General features: G+C 40.1%; 1 protein-coding gene across 1 annotated transcript in view; it reads left to right on the top strand.

The window, feature by feature from the left end:
* Positions 1-20,915, top strand: part of MYO16 (myosin XVI) — a 424,936-nt gene that overhangs the window by 30,578 nt on the left and 373,443 nt on the right. Inside the window, exons 2-3 of the mRNA XM_059685100.1 lie at positions 9,912-9,982; positions 19,283-19,426. Coding sequence (XP_059541083.1) covers positions 9,912-9,982; positions 19,283-19,426 — 215 coding nt within the window. The remainder of the gene's footprint in view (positions 1-9,911; positions 9,983-19,282; positions 19,427-20,915) is intronic.

Below are 20,915 nucleotides of genomic sequence, written 5' to 3' on the forward strand. Positions count from 1 at the left end.
TATATTTATCTGATTTCCTACAAAGATGTTAGTGCAGTGCAGTGGCATATAAAAAAGAGCATTTTAAAGTTATGTAACATAAATCGACAGTGGATCATATATTGAGAGAAAATAAAAAATGGATCATGTATTTATACTGTGTGCATTCTGGATTTACTGTTCCTGCATCAAGGTCTGAAGAAATACAATGCAGTTAAATTTATGTTGTCATAAAACTGTCACTTGAGGTCTGTTTGGGGATATTTAGAGTTAATGATTTAGAATTGGTTTAGGTACAGAGGCCATTCCTGATTCCCAGCAGGCATATATACCTTAGTAATATGTTTTAGAAATTCTGTAGAATAGGTGAGTTTGATAATAGCCTTTTTTGGAATATCTTTTCACCTGCAGGTCAGTGAGTTCCTTGAAGGGGGAAGAGAGAGAATGGGTTGGTTACAAGCAATATTTGAAGATAAAAATGGCAAATAATTTTCAAAAATATATTCAGGATATTCAGCCACTGATTTGAGAATTGCAAAGCCCTCTCTTGTATAACTATTTCTTCTTTGTCTTTTGACTTCTATACCCACAATCCACTACATTATAAACTCTATGAGGACAGGATTTAAAATATATATATATATATATATATATATATATATATATATATATATATGTATTCTCTCACAATTCCAACTTCTAAGATAGTGTTTAGCACATACAAGACACTCACTGGATTGTTGTTGCATTAGTCATACCTGCTTACTGGGTTGGGATTTTGAGTCAGCTTGTCAATGGGGATCTTGGTATTTGGGCTTAACAACCTCCAGACTTAAGTCAGGTCCAGTTTTTACCAAGTTGGGTAGCAAAGCAGCAATCTTAAACCCATTACAAAGTAATATGAAATTAGTTTTAAGTGCCCAAAGCCTGGTAGGTCAGTGCAGCTGAGGTGGGCTTCTGCCCACTTGATTCTCCAGTGCATGTAGCTGATTAGTCTGCAGTTCCTTTGCTAAGTCTGGACCCTAATGCAGCTCTGATCACATACCCAATCCTCACAGGTCTCCTTTTCAGGAGAGTAGCTTGTAGCAACCTTGAGTGTCCCGCTGATGCATGTGGACCTGACCAAATTAGAAGGAACCACTCAAGGTATGACTGAGCAACTCACTTGAATATAGATTTCAGGCAGATACTCACTGGGAACTTAAAAACCTATTAGACCCACTCAGATCATTGCTGGGGTGGGATCGAAACAAGCCAAACAGTGCTTTGGATACTGATTTGCACTGCTGCCCACCCTTCCCAGTATTATAATCACTGAGATGCCTTGACCTTAAACACATATAGATAGACTAGAGGCCTGGTGCACAAAATTCGTGCATGGGAGAGGGGTCACCTCAGCTAAGCCTGCACCCTCTCCAATCCGGGACATCCCTCTCACAATCCTGGACCACTGGCTTCTAATCGCTCACCTGCCTGCCTGCCTGGTCACCCCTAACTGCTCCTGCCCTGACAGCCTGGTCACCCCTTACTCCCCCCCCCCTTCCTGGCCTGGTCCCCTCTTACTGCCCCCCCTGCTGGCCTGGTTGCCCCCAACTGCCCCCCTCTGCTGGCCTGGTCACCCCCAACTGCCCCCCCACTGGCCTGGTTGCCTCTCACAGGCCCCCCGCCGGCCTGGTCTCCCCACGCAGCCTGCAGTTTAGTCGTTTGGTTGTCCCTCACTAACCCCCCTACTGGCTTGGTCGCCCCACGCAGCCTGCTGTTCAGTCGTTTGGTTGTCCTTCACTAACCCCCCTGCTGGCCTGGTCGCCCCATGCAGCCTGCTTGTTCAGTTGCTTGGTTGTCCCTCACTAACCCCCCTGCCGGCCTGGTCGTAGGCAGCCATCTTGTGAGGGCGTGAGAGTTAATTTATTATATAGAATGGGCACATCTGGGACTGACTGAATTTAAGAATTTGATGACAGAACCTGAGCATTTGTATTTTTAAAAAGTTCTACTAGCTATTCTACATCGTAGGGAGGGTTGAGCATTATTGCTCAGATCAGGATGTGTTCTGACCTGAGGCCTTCCCATCTACAAAGACCTTGACCCTCTCTTCTCAGATCACTCCACTAAACCAAGATTCAGGTCCAGTAAGTTTAACTAAATATATATTTATTGATATATTTTTTGAGAATAAATTGGGTGTTCTGAGGTATACAGTGGCACAGGCAGCAGGAGGGGCCAGAATCTCAGTGGTAAAGCAAGGATGAACCTAGAGGGTATTGTGCTCCATGGTAAATAAATGGGAACCAGTCTACCATGAGTTGTTAACTGCCACTGCTGGTTCTACTGCTCCCAGAGAGACATTCATGGGTAATTATATGAAATTGTTAAATCCTAGCAGTTTTTCCTCAAAGTGTCTTTAGTGGCATTTGCACCAGAACCTCCTGGAGTGCTTTGTTAACATGCATAGTTTTAGATCCAATCCCCATACTAACAAATCTGAGTAACTGAAAGTGGGAATAGGGTATAATTCTTATAAAGGCAAGAAACCCTGCCTGGCTGGCATGGCTCAGTGGTTGAGTGTTGACCTATGAACCAGGAGGTCATGTCTGTGGTCAGGGCAGATGCCCGGGTTTCAGGCTTGACCACCAGTGTGGGACATGCAGGAGGCAGCCAGTCAATGATTCTCTCTCATCATTGATGTTTCTGTCTCTCTCTCCCTTCCCTTTCTGATATCAATAAAGTATACTTAAAAAAAGAATAGCCCCCAAATGAGGAAAAGTTGGCTCTTGGGGGAGAAATATTTTAGCTTTAACATTCATTTGTTGCCCTTCATAGGGCGACTGTACATAAGGAGACATACAGAATATCTGTGGAATTACAGTTCCATGATGGAGGTTGTGGGTGAAGGCATGGAGAATAATGAAAACTAGGTTGAGAAGGAAAGAACTAGTAAAATCTATTTTAAAAAATTCTCAAGTCATTATTAGACATCCTGAAATTCAAGTTCTAACTAGGGCAGGGAATTTGTATGTAAGGAGCAAATGGAAATGTTGTGGTATTGATAACATAATTTCTATATCACTGCTTTCAGCTTCCCTTCTTTACTGACATTGATGAGGTAAGATACATCTTTGAAGTATTTCTTAGAAGACTACCAATTTTTATGGAAATTTTCACATCCATATTTTTAAGTCTTCACATAGATGTTTTTGTTATCACTTAAGGGAAAAAAAATGACACTGGCTTGGATTTTTTAGTTGTTATTCATTGTAACTTTTTATTTAGAAATAAAATGAAACTTACAGAAAAGTTGGGTAAATAATACAAAGAACTCCCATATACCCTTCAACCACGTTTACCAGTTGCTAACATCTTATTACATATTATTGTCTTTTCCTCTTTCTAGAAATTTCCTTTTGAAGGGCTTATAACTAGGACAGATTTAGCACCCATGGTTATGTTTTGTTTAACTCTTCCTTTCCTCTCTTAATTTTAAATGTAAAATCTTTGTGTATACAGACCCACCATCATCTTGAGAATTATGTGAGAGCACTCCTAGTTGCTATGCAATAGAACGTCCATACCAGCTCACAGGATTGCCAAAGCACTTACTTTCATGAAGTTGCTATCAAGTTACTATCATCAATGTGCTTATACCACCAGCACAGATAACTCATGGTAATATCTAGAGACTGAAAATAAATGCTGATTATCAAATGGACTATATGAGGTTTGGTTATTGTGGTGATGGTGGGGAAGTTCAGTGAGGACAGCTGCCTGTTCTATTAAAGCTCCTTAGCAAAATTTTATGGTGTACTTTAGTCCATTTTTTTTACCCCAATATCTGAAAATTGGCAACTGAATGTTCCTTTTAAATTTCAAATCATCTTGAAGTTTTATGGCAGCTTGATGATGAAGCCACAAATATATAATAAATGCTGAATCAGTTCCAAACAGTTACACTATAAAAGGAATCCTAAGCTTCATGATTCTGTTTGGTTCCCAGATGGCTGGTTTTCCTTAGGCTGTTTTCTTGCAGATTTTATTGTAACAGAAAGAAGACTCAGAGTAGTGGTGACATTTCACTAAACTGGTGATTTGAATCATATGATTACAAGGTTGCTACAAACCCATACCTTTTTGGAGAAAATATTTTAACCTAATCCCACAAATTTAGTATATTATGAGGGCATTACAATGGGTCTTGATTTCTGTTTTGTTTCAGAGTTGAAGGGTCACTTTCAACAGTCATGTGATGTGAGAAGGAAACTAATTTTCTTGGTGAAGAATACAATCTTTGGAGGTATACAGCCCACACTCAAGTTCTAGATCCACCATGCTATTCTGTGGCTTGGGACAGCACATAGTCATCAGAGCATTACTCTCCTTATTAGTAAAGCAGTGACAATTATGGTATCTACAATGTGAGTTTAAAAAATTGGGGTAATTATTATATTTAAAGTCCTTAGAGCAGTGTCAGACCCTAAGTATGTGTAAAAATGCTCAGCGTGTGTTAGTTTTATAAAACTGTGCCACTTTTTCAAAATTCTGTTATAAGTGAATTATTACACAGGTTGCATTTTCTTCATTATATCTTTACTAAAGGCCAGATGCATGAAATTCATGCAAGAGTAGGTCTTCCTTACCCCAGCTGCTGGCACTGGCTTCCCCCTGGCACCTGGAACCTGTGCTTCCCTCAAGCGGGCACCCAGGACCCAGGCTTCCCTCCAGCTGCTGGCAGGCACCGGGGACCCCGGCTTCCCTTGCAGCCCCGGCTTTGTCCAGAAGATCATCCGGAAGGATGTCCGGTCTAATTAGCATATTATGCTTTTATTATTATAGACTAGAGGCCCGGTGCACAAAAATTTGTGCACTGGGGAGGGGGCCCTCAACCCGGCCTGTGCCCTCTCGCAGTCTGGGACCCCTTGGGAGATAACGACCTGTTGGCTTAGGCCTGCTCCCGGGTGGCAGAGGGCAGGCCCAGTCCCTAGGTGCAGCCCCTGGTTGGGCTCAGAGCAGGGCCAATAGGGGATTTGGGGCGCCGCCCCCTGTCATGCACAGAGCAGGGCGGATTGGGAGGTTGTGATGCCACCCTCAGTCACACTCAGGGGAGGGCCAATTGGGGGGTTGGGGCACTGCCCCCTGTCACACTCAAGGCAGAGTCAATGGGGAGGTTGTAGCGCCACCCCCTGTCACGCACAGAGCAGGGCCAATCAGGGGGTTGGGGCACTGCCCCCTGTCAGGCTGATCCTGGTGCTGGGAGGCCTCGTGGCTCTGCTGATCCCAGTGCTGGGAGGCATATTACCCTTTTACTATATAGGGTAGAGACCTGGTGCACGGGTGGCGGCCGGCTGGTTTGCCCTGAAGGGTGTCCTGGATCAGGGTGGGGGTCCCCACTGGGGTGCCTGGCCAGCCTGGATGAGGTGATGATTGCTGTTTGCAGCTGGTCACACACCCTTCAGGGTGGGGGTCCCCACTGGGGTGCCTGACCAGTCTGGGTGAGGGGCTAAGGGCTGTTTTCAGGCTGGGACTGAAGCTCCCAACTGCTCCTTTTTTTCTTTCTTTCTTTTTTTTTTTTTTTCTGGGCCAGCTTTAGCTCTGAGGTTCCAGCTCTTAGGCCTCCGCTCCTGAAAACAGGTATCTGGTTTGTTTCGGTTCTCGAAACTCTGTATCAACTCCAGCTCTGAGATCCCAGCCGGCTGAAAGCTGGTTTCTGGAGTTTAGCATCTGTATTTGTTACAATGTTTGAAACTGCAGGCTCAGAGGCCTGCAGCGGCAGGCGGAGAACCTTGGAGTCCTCCGTCACTGAAGCAAGCAAGCCTCATGTTAGTTTCAAGCTGTCTGGCTGCCGGGCACCATCTTGGCTGGCAGTTAATTTGCATATTTCCCTGATTAGCCAATGGGAAGGGTAGCGGTCGTACGCCAATTACCATGTTTCTCTTTTATTAGTGTAGATATCTAGGCACCTTATGATGTCCAGTTTTTAACCCTTAGCAAAGGCAGGGAATTTAGCTCACTCTCCATTGTTTCTTTATGTTGTTAATAGTGGATTTTATCTTATTGTTGAGTTTCCTCCTGAGATATCCAGGGGCAAACCAGTCAATGTCCAGGTTCTGAATGAGTTCCACCTGGCAATGTAAACAGCTCTTTCAGAAAATAGGCTTTCTTTCTAAGAAAAGAAGTGCTCAGAGTTTTCACTGTAGGCTGATGCCTAGCTAGATTAAGGAAGGGCTGGGGCTTAGCCATCTCTATCACTGTGTCAAGAAGGAAATTCTGGAGTGCTTGCCTGTAGTGTCCTCATTCCGAACATTCTTGGAAAATGTTCCACATCCACCTTGGCTGCTGCCTGGAGTGTCCTGGTGCTTACCCTGCATCCCCTGAGAGCCAGTTGTTAAAATTTCAGGAATTTGTGGATCCATTGTAAAAGAGTTAAACTAAACTTATATTAAAAACTAAACATGTAAACTTACAACTAAGTGGATTTTATTAAAAACAAAATAATACAAACTCAAAACTTAATACTTCCTAATTAGTTCATCACATTTTTCTCTCATTTATGCTTTTGAAGTTATTTACTTTTTCTGTGTCTGTGTGGTGGAAACGCCACATCATTGTGAGGTGTGTCATGTCTTTTCCCAACTACGGGTTTAGAAATATCATATTGGTAGCTTAAAATCAAACATGGTGGGGAGGATTATACCACAGAAATTGAAAACTACAAATCAGGGCTTGATTTATTGTCTTAATTGATTGTTTAGAATTGATGAAATGATGGAGTAAATATTAATGATGCAGGCTGTATTCAAAAATTGTCAGTAGCCATGATGGTATGAACAGCACAAAAATGTGATGAAATGATCACGTTATTCAATATTAGTTGTCTGATTCAGCAAACATGTTGCTCAGGTCATTGATCTAATCCAGCGGTTCTCAACCTGTGGGTTGCGATCCCGTTGGGGGTTGAACGACCCTTTCACAGGGGTTGCCTAAATACATCCTGCATAATCAGATATTTACATTATGATTCATAACAGTAGCAACATTACACTTATGAAGTGGCAACGAAAATTTTATGGTTGGGGGTCACCACAACCTGAGGAACTGTATTAAAGGGTCGCGGCATTAGGAAGGTTGAGAACCATTGATCTAATCTAATAAAAGAGAAACATGCAAATTGACTGTACCTTTGCTACACCCACAAGCCACACCCACCAGCCAATCAGGAGTGAATATGCAAATTAACCCAACTAAGATGGTGGCGGCCACAGAGCTGGAGCACGCAGGAGGCTTGGGTTGCCCCCAGCAATGGAGGAAGCCAAGTTTCCTGCCTGCCCTGCCGGTCGTGAGCTCCGCTCAAGGTTACAAAGTTTCAATTATAGAAGATAAATAAATATCAGATACCTGCTTCCAGCCCACAGCCATGGCCAGCCTGAAAACAGCCCTCAGCCCCTCACCCAGGCTGGCCAGGCACCCCAGTAGGATCCCCCACCCTGAAGGGGCTGTGGCCAGCCTGTAAACAGCCATCAGCCCCTCACCCAGGCTGACCATTCCCCCATGGGGTGAGGGTCCTCACTGGGGGGCTTGGCCAGCCTGCAAACAGCCATCAGCCCCTCACCCAGGCTGGCCAGGCACCCCAGTAGGGCTTCCCACCCTGAAATGGGTGCGGCCAGCCTGCAAAGAGCCATCAGCTCCTCTCAGGCTGGCCAGGCACTCCAGCGGGACCCCCACCCTGATCCGGGACACCCTTCAGGCCAAACCAGCCAGCCCCCACCCATGCACCAGGCCTCTATCCTATATAATAAAATGGTAATATGCAAATTGACCCTAACAGCAGAACCACTGTGAATGACTGGTCACTATGATACACACTGACCACCAGGAGGCAGATGCTTAATGCAGGAGCTGCCCTCTGGTGGTCAGTGTGCTCCCACAGGGAGAGCTCTGCTCAGCCACAAGCCAGGCTAATGGCTGCCAACACAGCGGTGGTGGTGGGAGCCTCTCCTGCCTCCTCAGCAGCACTAAGGATGTCCGACTGCAGCTTAGGCCTGCTCCCTGCTGGCAAGTGGACATCCCCCGAGGGCTGCTGGGTTGCCAGAGTGATGTCTGACTGCCAGCTTAGGCCTGATGCCCCAGAGAACGGGCCTAAGCTAGCAGGTGGACATCCCCCAAAGGGTCCCAGATTGCAAGGAGGCACAGCCCAGGCTGAGGTACCACCTCGAGTGCACAAATTTTTGTGCACCTGTCTGCTAGTAAATAAATAATGTTCTGACATACTTCATTGGTTTACTTTAATCTTATTCAGGGCTCAGCAAACTTTTTCTTTAAAGGGCTAGATAGTAAATATTTTAAACTTTAGGTGCTATGCAGAATCTATGGTGCACAGTATTCTTGAATTTTTTTTATTGCTTTTTATTTCTTATGTATCCTTTAAAAATGCAAAAGTCACTCTTCGCTCAAATGCTGTACAAAAAACAGGCCAGGGCTGGATCTAGCCTGCTGCCTATGCCCATAGTTTCGGACCTCTGGCTCTTACCCTTTAATGTCAATGAAAATATCAACCAGACATCAAGGATACATTCATTAATTGTACCCATGGATTGCCTGTGGCTCCAAGTGTTCAGTAAAATTAAAAAAACACACGAACATTTTGTGAGAATCAGTTGGCTATGTGGAATTTATAATAATTATTGCATATTTAATTAATGTTTTTAAATGTGAACTACACAGCCTTTATATCAGTAACATGTGTAATACATTCATGAACATATATTTGTCTATCCATCTATCTTTTCCTCCATCCATCCATTTATCTCCACATCTAAACATCTATATCTTCATCTCCATCTGTCCTTGAGCATTCCCAGCACATTGCTATGGTCCACCCTGCTTCTGTGGAGATTACTGTCAATGTTTTGCAGTTTATAAACTGGATTCCCTGGACATGGTGGCTCAGCCCCACCTTGGCAGTTAGTGCTGCCTTAGATCCCTCTCTCTGCAATCCCATTAAGCCACAGGCTGGGTAGTCCATCTTTAAACCCAGCAGCAAAGCCATGCACCCTCACTGCAGCCACCCCTCTGGAATGATCCTTAATCTACATTTAAACAGAAAGTGAGAGCAAGAGACCCTCTCTAGCCCTTGTTGGACCCTCTCTTATGTCTTAGCTCATGCTGCTATGGACTGGGGGGATTATACAACAAACAGTTATTTATCACAGTTTGGAGGTTGGGAAGTCCAAGATCAAGGCTCCAATAGATATGGCCCCTGGTGAGACCAGTCTTCCTGGTTTACAGATGGATGCCCTCTCCTCTATCCTCACCTGACCAAAGAGGGAGCTCTCAACTCTTTATCTCCTTGTGAGGGCACTAATCCCATCATGGTGACTCCATACATAGTTATTGGCAACATGGGGGTGTGGATGATCTTAACCTTGATCTCTAATGACACATCTTTGCTCTTCGTGATCTTCCCCAATTCTTCCATTGCTGCCTTCCAAGTCTCAGGCGTCTCTTAATTTCTTGGCTCTCATATCCATTTGAACTGATGACTGAAACAAGATGACCAAAATCTTTAACCCTTTCAATGTCTTCAGTGTCTGTGACACAGTTTTGTATGGCTTCTGTAGTCATGATTTTTGTCTTCTTGATGTTCAGATGCAGTCTTGCTTAGCAATTTCTTCTTTCACTTTAATCAGCAGTTGTTCAAGTCATTGCTACTTTCTTCCAGTAAGAAGGTGCCACCAGCATATCTTGTTATTACGATTTCTTCCAAGGCTTTACCTTCTAAGGACCCTGCCTTCCTGGACTTTTCTAATGGCGGAGAAGGAAGTACCCAAGTCAGCAAGTAGATGTACCATGTGATGTCTTGTTACAGTTGATCCTGTAACTTTTAGGTCAGAGTGTGGAAGAAAGATGTATTGTAATTCTCTTCTCCTCTTTCATTCTTTCAGCGCTTCGACTGTTGAAGGAGGGGGTGGACCCCCATACTCCCGTTTCCTCAGGAGGGTCCTTGCTCCATCTGGTAAGAACTGTGATGACCAATATAAGTGTGGGTGACACCAAAGACAAGGAGACTCAATTATGGGGTCAAAACTCAGTAGCAAGATGTACATCTGACAGATGATCAGAAAAAGGATGTTTCAAATTAAAAGTCTTTGATAATAAATTTATATTTATGAATTACTTGCATTATAGTTTGTAAATAATACTTAGCAAATAGAGTGAGAGTCTTTGCCTTAAAGAAGATTCATTTTGTAAATGAATAACATTCAACAGATAAGCAAGAGAATATTGTACCAATTACAGAGTATTAAGCAATCATCCTTTTACATCAATTAGTTGTTTTTGTTGCTCCAAATAACAATACTTTGCTTGTGGCCCAGCTCATATATATGTAAATAAAACTAACTTTCATTCTTTTTGAAACAAAATGAGGAGATTAAAGTGATAAGCTAGATGGGAAACACCTTATTAATTCTTGAGTCAATGCAAATATATTGCATTTGTATACTGTTACACATAGATGAAGGGGGAAAACGGACCTGAAATACATGTAAGAAAACCTGGTGATGCCCGAAGGAACATGGTTCTCAGAGCTGAGCCTCCTTTTCCTGGGGTACTGAGTAAATAAAAACAAATGAAAAATTGCAGGTTGCCAGAAAGACAAAATTGCAGGGTTTCAAAATGACTTAAATACTGAAAAAGGCAATTTAGCCATCTAAAATGTCAAGTGTGAGTAGGTTGCTCTGCAGCTTGCCCTATGTTTTAGGCATTCCGCATTACAGCACCTAAGCTCTAATTATCTATTCTAGGGTCAAGGTCTTTGAGAAAAAGGCAGCCTATGTTTGTGTGAGGCAACAGGATAAGCTGTGGAAATCTTTGTGATTTTTCTAGTTTTGTTTATTTAACTCAGTTATTATTCAGTGAGTACTTGACTCTAAGGGTAGATTTTTGTAGGACATTTCTCTTGGAAGTGCCACAAGAACTTTTATGTTGGAGATTAACCATTTACACTATATTGCAGATGGGTATTTGAGAAACAGGTTTTAATGTTTTTTTTTGTTGGTTTTTTTTTGGCATATAAAATTTAAAGTTACCATCTATACACTGAGTGGCCAGATGATTATGACCGGCCAGATTATTATGACCACCCCATTAGTACTTCATTGACACTTCCAAAAATACTGAATATTAAAAACTTCTTAAGAAAATACTCTCAAGGTTTTATTATTATTACTAGAGGCCCTGTGCATAAAATTCATGCACTGGTGGGGTCCCTCTGCCTGGCTGGCAATTGGCGCCAATCAGGGCCATCTTGCCAAGTCCTGATTGGAGCTGATTGTAGCTGGTGGCTGGAGAGGGTCCACGGGAGGGGCTGTGAAAGGGCTCCAGGGTGTGTTGGGTCCCGTCTAGCCCAGTCCCAATCAACCAGACCCCAGCAGCAAGCTAACCTACTGGTCAAAGCATCTGCCCCCTGGTGGTCAGTGCGCATCATAGCGACTGGTTGGTCAACCGCTCAGACACTTAACATATTAGGCTTTTATATATATAGATTATTTGCATAACTAATTCACTTCATTGTACTGATGGGGTGGTCATAATAATCTGGCCGATCATAATAATCTAGCCACTCAGTGTATTTTTAATAAATACATCTGAATTTGTCTGTTTACTTACCCTTCGCTAAATAATTCATGTATCAAACCTAAGGCAGGTATCAGATACTGTTATAGACAGAAGGGAAATAATGTCAACAAGTTACAATATAAGAAACCAGAAATTTAGTCTTGTGAGAGCAATATAGATGGAAACTCAGATTTAACTCTTTAAAATAGTATGATATTTATGGAGTTGAAAACTGAATCCCAGAAGCTTTGTTAAAATGCTATCCAGGGTTTTATGTTATGGCCTTAAACAAATGAGCTATCGAAGAGCTCCTGATGGTAACAAAAGCGTCTTGAATGGAGTGTGAAAGCAAATTCTTTTCATTCCACCCTTTGACAGCAGAAGGCCTTAGTGAAGCTTAAGTGGAATACATTAGAAGTAAGCAATATTATTTCTTTTACCTGGGGAATTCTAGTTTTATCAAAAAGACTGTGATTTAAGCAGTGGAATTTCATTCAGCTATTAAAATATTGAACCACATGGTCAAGGGCAACAAAGGTAAAAATACATAACTGGTACTACATCAGTCTAAACAGTTTCTTCACAGTGAAGGAAACCATCAACAAAATAAAAACACACCCTACTGAATGGGAGAAGTTATTCACACATGATATATCTGATAAAGACAATGTAAAATGTATAAGGAACTCATAGAACTCAATGTAAAATAACAATCTGATTAAAAATTGTGCAGAGGATCTGAATAGACATTTCTCCAAAGAAGATGTACAGATGGACAGTTGATATGAAAATATGCTCAATGTCACTAATCATCAGGGAAATGCAAAATGAAACTACAGTGAGATACAGCCTCACACCTGTCAGAAAGTTGTCATCAAAGAGTCCACAGAATAACAAGGGTTGGCGAGGATGTGGATAAAAGGGAGCCCCGAGGCATTGTTGGTTAGATTGTTAAGTGATGCAGCCACTACAGAAAACAGTATGGAAATTCCTCCAAAAATTAAAATTAGAACTGCCATAGTACTCAGCAATTCCACTTCGGAATTTGAAAAGATATATGCAAAAGCAAAAACAGTAATTTGAAAGCAAAATGCAAATCAATAAACGTGATATATCATATAAACAAATTGAGAGATAAAAATCACATAGTCATATCAATTGATGCAGAGAAAGCATTTGACAAAATCCAATACCCTTTCTTTATAAAAACTGTCAGCAAGATGGGACTAGAGGGATCATACCTCAACATAATAAAAGCCTTATATGACAAACCCACAGCCAACATCATACTCAATGGGCAAAAACTAAAACCATTTCCCCTAAGAACAGGAACAAGACAGGGATACCCACTCTCACCACTCCTGTTTGACATAGTACTGGAAGTACTAGCTATTGCAATCAGACAAGAAGAAGAAATAAAAGGCATCCAAATTGGAAAAGAAGAAGTAAAACTGTCCTTATTCACAGATGACATGATACTGTACATAGAAAACCCTAAAGACTCCATCAAAAAATTACTAGACTTAATAAGTGAATTCGTCAATGTAGCAGGATACAAAATTAATGCCAAGAAATCTATGGCATTTCTATACATCAATAATGAACTTACAGAAAGAGACTAAAAAAGCAATCCCATTTACCATCGCACCAAAAAAAATTAAGATACCTAGGAATAACCTTGACTAAGGAGGTAAAAGACCTATATGCGGAAAACTACAGGACACTGAAAAAAGAGATAGAAAAAGACATAAACAGATGGAAGAACATACCATGTTCATGGATTGGTAGAATCAACATCATCAAAATGTCCATACTACCCAAAGCAATCTACACTGAGTGGTCAGATTATTATGACCGGCCAGATTATTATGAACACCCCATCAGTACAATGAAGTGAATTAGTTATGCAAATAATAGTAATAAAACCTTGAGAGTATTTGCTTAGGAAGTTTTAAATATTCAGTATTTTTGGAAGTGTCAATGTATTACTGATGGGGTGGTCATAATAATCTGGCTGGTCATAATAATCTGGCCACTCAGTGTGTGTGTGTGTGTGTGTTTGTGTGTGTGTGTGTGTGTGTGTACTATTTTCCTCCCTCATCTATTGATCTCATTGTACTATATGTACTAATCCCTGACCTGCTTTTGATATTTACCAATGCCTTAGATATTTTTGCATATCTGTCATAGCTCAGTATTTTTAAAAAATATTTATTAAAGTTTAGTTTGCATATAATATTGATTAGTTTCCATTGTACAACACAGTGATTCAACATTTATATACCTTACAATGTGATCACCACAATAAATCTAGTACCCATCTGCCACTGTGCAAAGTTATAATGATATTATTGTCTTATTCCCTATGTTGTACTCTATATCTCCGTGACTTGTTATTTTACAACTGGAGTGTGCTCCACTTTTCACCCATCCACGAACCCCCTCCATTCTCGCAACTATTGGTTTATTCTCTGTATCTACAGTGTCTATTTCTGTTTTGTTGTTTATTTATTTTAGGTTCCAAATATAAGACAAATTATATGGCACTTGTCTTTAACATATTTCACCTAGCATAATACCCTCTGGAGTCCATAGATATTGTTGCAAATGGCAAAATTCATCCTTTTTTATAGCGAGTAATGTCCCATTGTATATATGACACATCCTATTTATCCACTCATCTGCTGATGGACACCTAGGTTGTTTCCATATCTTGGCTATTGTAAATAATGCTGTAATGAACATAGGGTTTCATATATCTTTTCAAATTTGTGGGGTTTTTTTTCTTTATTGATTAAGGTATTCCATATGTGGCCTTTTATTGCCCCATTGTCCCCCCCCACTCATGCAATTACCCCCCCTGTTGTCTGTGCCCATTGGTTAGGCTTAAATGCATTCATATAAGTCCTTTGGTTTATCTCTCCCCCTTCTCCTCACCCTCCCCTACCTTCTCTCTGAGGTTCGACGGTCTGATCAATGCTTTTCTGTCTCTGGATCTGTTTTTGTTCATCAGTTTGTATTGTTCATTATATTCCATAAATGAGTGAGATAATGTGATATTTATCTTTCTCTGGCTTATTTCACTTAGCATAATGCTCTCCAGTTCCATCCATGCTGTTGCAAATGGTAAGAATTCCTTCTTTTTTACCGCAGCATAGTATTCCATTGTGTAGATGTATCACAGTTTTTTAATCCACTCATCTTCTGATAGGCATTTAGGCTGTTTCCAAATCTTAGCTATGGTGCTGCTATGAACATAGGGGTGCATATATCCTTTCTGATTGGTGTTTCTAGTTTCTTGGAATATAGAGCCCAGTGCGCAATTCGAAATTGTGCGGCACTGCCCACCCTCGAGTCACTGGTCCGGCCCTGCGTCCCTCTCCGGCCCTTGAAGCAGCTGCAGCTGCTGCTGATCAGGCCCTCCCCCAGCACAGGCGTGTGGAGTCCCCTACCGCCCCACCCCCAACACTGCATGTGCAACCTCCTCCTGTCTGGTCGGTCTGTTACAGCATCCCAGTTAATTAGCATATTTCTCTCTCTCTCTCTCTCTCTCTCTCTCTCTCTCTCTCTCTCTCTCTATATATATATATATATATATATATATATATATATATATATATATGGGCTTCACTGTGTTTCTCTAAAGTATCTGGAGCTCTAAGAAGCAGAGATAATTAGCAACCTACTACAGTAGAGGCAGTTCAACAGCTTAACATCTTTAAAACCAAGGAGTAGATACTATATTTTGAAAAGAGGCAGAATACTAGGACTCTAGAGAAAATGGCTAAAAAACTATCATTATTAAAATGGTCTAGATGTTAACAAAAATAGTCACTATGTCAAAGGTGTCCTCACTCTGCCCTGCTCACCCAAACCAGAACATCTGGGCAGAGACCATGTAACTCCACCCTCCTTTTTTTTCCCAGAAGAGAAAGGGCAAAAGCTGCAAGGGTAAAGACTGGCGAGGAAATTACTCAGAATTGAGAAAAATATGCCCCCCGCACAGGGGCTGTGTCTGGGGAAATTTCTTAGGGGATGTGGGATGGGTAATATCCATACAGGACAGTGCAACAGGAAGCAGAGAGATAAATAAAGGAGCAAAATGGAAGCAAAGGGATGATGCTAATGAGAAAGGGGAAAGTGTGGATTTGAGGGAAAATGGGAGGTGGGATGAATAAGAGGCTTGTCAATTCAGGGCTGGCTTCCTGGGCAGGTGGTCCATGTAGTCACAGAGGGCTTTGTTCTTAGAAAGGCTTATGCTTTCTTTCACCTTCTGCTGTCATCATTTTGAAATGCCTAGTACGTTTTGAATCAGGGGCCCCACATTTTCATTTTGTTCTGGGTCCCACACATTCTGTTTTGCATGGCGCTTTGAGAGGTAGAGGATGGTGACAGGAGGGGCTGGGCGCTACAGGTCCAGGAGACAGGTAGAGATAGCTGGAGGTGTCAGAGTGCTGTTGAAGGTAACAGAGTGGCTCTGCAGCCATTTACTTGGTATATAAAGTGCCACTAGGAAATGGACAAAGTGATAAAGAACATCTTGAACTGGGATGGCGAGTTGCCTGCTTGAGAAAAATTCTTTTCCAGGAGAATTAAGTTTACTATCTAACAATAATATTGTAAGAATATTATAACAGCAATGTTTAACCATCGTAATCTTTCCAGACAAGTGTGATTAGAGGGTATTTATTGCTGTCAAATTATTATTCATAATCTTCTGACATGTGAATCTAAAAACGACATTACTTGTGAGGAGCTGATATCACTTTCAACACTGGATCTAATTAACTCTTTTTTGGTAAAAGACACTGGAAAGCCAAGCCCTGGGTATCTTAATTGTCAATGTGGACTCCGGAGGTGCAGGTTGAGGATACCGTGGCAGGCGCAGGAGGAGGAGGTCACGTCTTTATGGATTATGCAGGGAGCTATCAAAAGATGAGAGTAGAATAGAAATTACTTCCATGTGAATTTCCTGAAATAAATTGGATCCAGGCCCCACATTCCAAAACAGTGTATTGAGCTTTCTGACTCTGGTTCTCACCTTCTCAGTTGTTGTGCCCAAACCTGCAGCTCCTGTGGGTGGGGTCATATGTAGTTCCTACCATCAGGGCCTGATCGAGGTGATCTTTGTTTTGTTACACAGGATGTGGAACATCTGACAGCCAAAGATCCCAGTTCAAAACCGAAACTCATCTCTCGATCTTCCTATGTTTGATGTTACCCCAGGTGCTTTCATGCATCCCAATACTGATGCATGCTCACATCTTCCTCCATATGGAATTTGTACCATAATTTTGCATTGTACTTAGTGTATCATCTTGAGATTAATAGGTAATGGAGAAAGATATGTCTATTCTTCCATGGCTATATGTTATGATTGTGAACCATAATTCCTACATCTTAATTTGTTTGTGAAATATCAGTTCAAATATTGTGCCTATTTTTTTTAAATTGGGTTGTCTTTTAATTACTACTTTTTAAGACAATCAAGTAATAATAAAACATAAATGTATCCACATAGTTCCCATTTCCATGCTATCCATCTGTTCGGTATCAGTTTGTTTGAAGTTTTCTTGCAGCCCACTGGTGATCTATCTGTTCATTTATTTAAAACCATTTTTCTCTGTGTGTTCCATTATGTATAATTGATATTACTGTGTTCAAGTTCATTAATCTTGTCTTCTGCAACACCTAGTCAGTTGTTAATGTCATCCAGTAGTATATTTTTCATTTCATCCATTGTATTTATCATCTCTAGAACTAAAATTTGAGCCTTTTTAATATCTTCCATGTTCAGCAGTTCCCCTAGCTTTTTAAACATATGGAATACAGTTATAATAATAGTTTTAACACTCAGATTTGTTAATTCTAATAGGCATGTCACTTCTGAGTTGGTTTCCGTTAATGACTTTTTCTTCTAATTGTTTTTCCTATTTCCCTGCTTTTTTTGTATATATGGTAATTTTTTCTGGATGCTAGACATAGTCAATTCTGCCATGTTGGGTACTGAATACCTTTTTGTTTCTGTTAATAATCTTAAGCTTTGTTTTGGAGGCAATGAAGTTATTTGGAAACAATTTGATCATTTCAAACATTGAATTTAATATTTTTTAGGTGGGAACACAACAGCAGCTAATTTAGGGATAATATTTCCTACCCTGGATACAAAACACATGTGGTCTCTACCCAATGCCACAAACCAGTAAATTATGAGGTTTACACTCTGGCTAGTGGAACAGGCACTATGAGCTCTGAGTCCTTCCTCTGTTCAGGAGGTTTCTTCTCTGATCTTGGGAAGTTTCCAGGGAAATATATACTGATCATGACTCAGCTGAGTAGTTGAGGGGGGCTCCAGCAAATCTTTGACATGCAGCGCTTCCCTTCCTCTTCCCCTGCCCTGTGCCCTGAACCCATCTCTGTCTCTCTGGACCTTCAGTTCAGTTTCCTCATGACTGCTCCTAGTCAGCCAGGATTCTCCTCTTTGTTCTGTAGCTTGGGAAGTCTCTCAAGGCAGTAACCTGGGCTACAGCTCTCAGAGGCCATAGTTTGTTTTTATTCAGTAAGTTGAGGTGGGAAGGTAAATAATGTCCCTGTTACTCAAATATAGTAGTCTTTCAATGAATTGGTTTTACTTGTACTATTCATTGAAAAGGTAGATATATTGGTATGACAGTAGTTCTGTTTTATGTGTCCAGGTTCTATAAAAAGTGTGCATCATACAACCCAGAAATTTCACTGATAGGCATTTGACCTATTAATAGGTCTTTTTTTTTTTTTTACTAATATGAATTTGTCATTGATGTCATATGATGCAAATATGGAAAAGTCTTATACAAAGGATGAATAATTTTCAGAGCCAGGCACAAAATAAATATATGGGATTCTACAAAAGTTATTAAATATTCAAGATGGCAACAGCAGGGCACTAAGCTAAGGGCAGGATGCATCTAAGCATAACTCCACAGATCATACACTAATGAAACAAGCTGTGTATTTTAACAATAAATAGTAAGTAAAAATAAGAACAGAATATGTTTCTGAAGGTTTTGATCTAGTATATAGTAAAATATCGATAAAATAAATACTACGCAATTGTTAAAATATGTTAGAAGTTTAAAGAAACTTATCACAACAATTCACTTTTACAAGATGGCATGTTGTGTCCTGCCTAGTTGTCTTATGTAACTAAGCCTGGGAAAGAATATATTCATATATTCACATATATAGCAGGAACATTGACAGATGAAGATGGAAAGACTGTGAACAGTCTTGTCTGTCTTGGATGAAATAAAATGGTGAAACTATTCTTTTGGCAGTGAGAATCTAAACATTTTTAAAGCAGAAGCATCATGTGATTAAATCTGTATTTTAGAAAGATAATTCTGATAAATGGTCCAAGATTTTCTAATATGACTATTTGTAAATGAAGAGGACCAAACCAGTAAAATATTTTTTCTCTTTATACTATCTGCCCCTTCTTTCTTCCCACTGCTCACAGACTCAATTTCCCCTGACATCTTATAGATGCTCTTCTCTTGTAGGTTAGTTGAGAAACATGAATACATTCTTTCCCAGGTTAGATCCACCTCTAAACTTCCAAAATTGACATTGGAGTTTTCTACCCATTGAAATTTGGAATAAACTGTATCATAAGTTGTTAAAATATTATACTTTCATTTTTTTTCCTTTCCTTTAGTGCGCTCGTTATGATAACGCCTTCATTGCGGAGATCCTCATTGACAAAGGGGTCAATGTCAATCACCAGGATGAAGACTTTTGGACGCCAATGCACATTGCCTGTGCATGTGATAATCCTGATATTGTCCTGCTCCTCATATTAGTAAGTAAAGCAATTACATTTATAACCATTTGAAGATTTGATGGCATATGAAAAGCTATATATTTCTCTAGTTCTATTTCACAATATTTATACTTCAGCAGAGAGAAAAATGTGTGCATATGTCATGACTTATTTGCCTGTAATTACAAGATAGAGACTAAGGTTGTGGGTTACATAATTTGTAAAACCAATTGTGTAGATGTCATATTAGGCTCTACTCTTCTTGCTTTTTTCTTGGTTATTATATACCTTAATACTTCACAAGTCAGTCCTAACTAAAATGGTTTGATAATTGTAATTTCTCAATTCATTCTTTTAGTGTTTAGTCAACTAGGCATACAATAGTGAAATATAGCTTGAATTGAATCTTCTTCTCTTGTTCACATCTAATAAAGAAGTGTCTATAACATTTATTTGTATGAAAATTTTAAGTATAAAAATTATTGGAGTTATTTGTTGTTTTCAATTATGGCTTAGAACCTTACATAATTCCTCATAAACAATACTTTTGTTGAAAAAGAGTGCCAGTGCTTTCTAGACATTCAGTGTGTACTTGTTGAATACATAAATAAACAAATAGTGAATAAATGGCAGGCCTATTTTTGGAAGACAGCCTGAATTTAACATTGCCATTATTAACGTGTATCTAATGAAAACTGCCTTACAGACACATTCATCTTTTTACCTGTCCTTAAATTTCTCATTCTACTCATTTTGCACTTATATTCAGAAGTGCTTACTTCAGCACACTAATCGTCTCAGTGTCTGATGATGTTGCTCTTCATTACCAGACAGAATTAAGAAATTGAAACTGTTTTTATTTCATATATAAACATAGATTTAAATTTTTAATTGTCAAGCTATTCACATTTTTATGGTTCTGTCATGCCATTTCTCACATCATAGAATAATCCAACCTTATATGCAAAGTTATATATTTGTTAGTTACTGTTTTTCAGTAAACTTCATATGTTGGTCACTATCATCATTCTTTTAACTAATATTTATTGATTACTAATTTTTGACATAATTTCTTCTCTTAAATACATTGCAGTTTATTCATTCAGCAAATGTTTATTGAGTGTCTACTTTGGCCTAAGTCTTACACAATGGACAAAAAAAAAGACATTTTATCATTTTCTCTTATAGAGTAATGGTAAAACCAAACAAAAGCAAGTAATTTAATTGCATCATCAAGAAATTTGATTAATGGATTAAGCAATTCTGAGTAGCCTCATTGCCACTATGTTATAGCTAGCCCACCAGTCATCTACCAAAATAATTCACTTTCCAATAAATTTCAATGAAATACATTGTCATAAAATTGTAATTCATGTAGAAATATGTTCCTGCTAACAGCCTCAAAATTGAGATGCCATTGTACATTTAGTCTTTCATGTTCAATATTCTTTTCATTTTCCAAAGCTTATTGATGAGTAAGGGAGACTGTGCACATTCACTTATTCAATTCATATCTCTGAATGCTTTC

The sequence above is a fragment of the Myotis daubentonii genome, chromosome 2 (genome assembly GCF_963259705.1).
Source record: "Myotis daubentonii chromosome 2, mMyoDau2.1, whole genome shotgun sequence".
NCBI lineage: Eukaryota > Metazoa > Chordata > Mammalia > Chiroptera > Vespertilionidae > Myotis > Myotis daubentonii.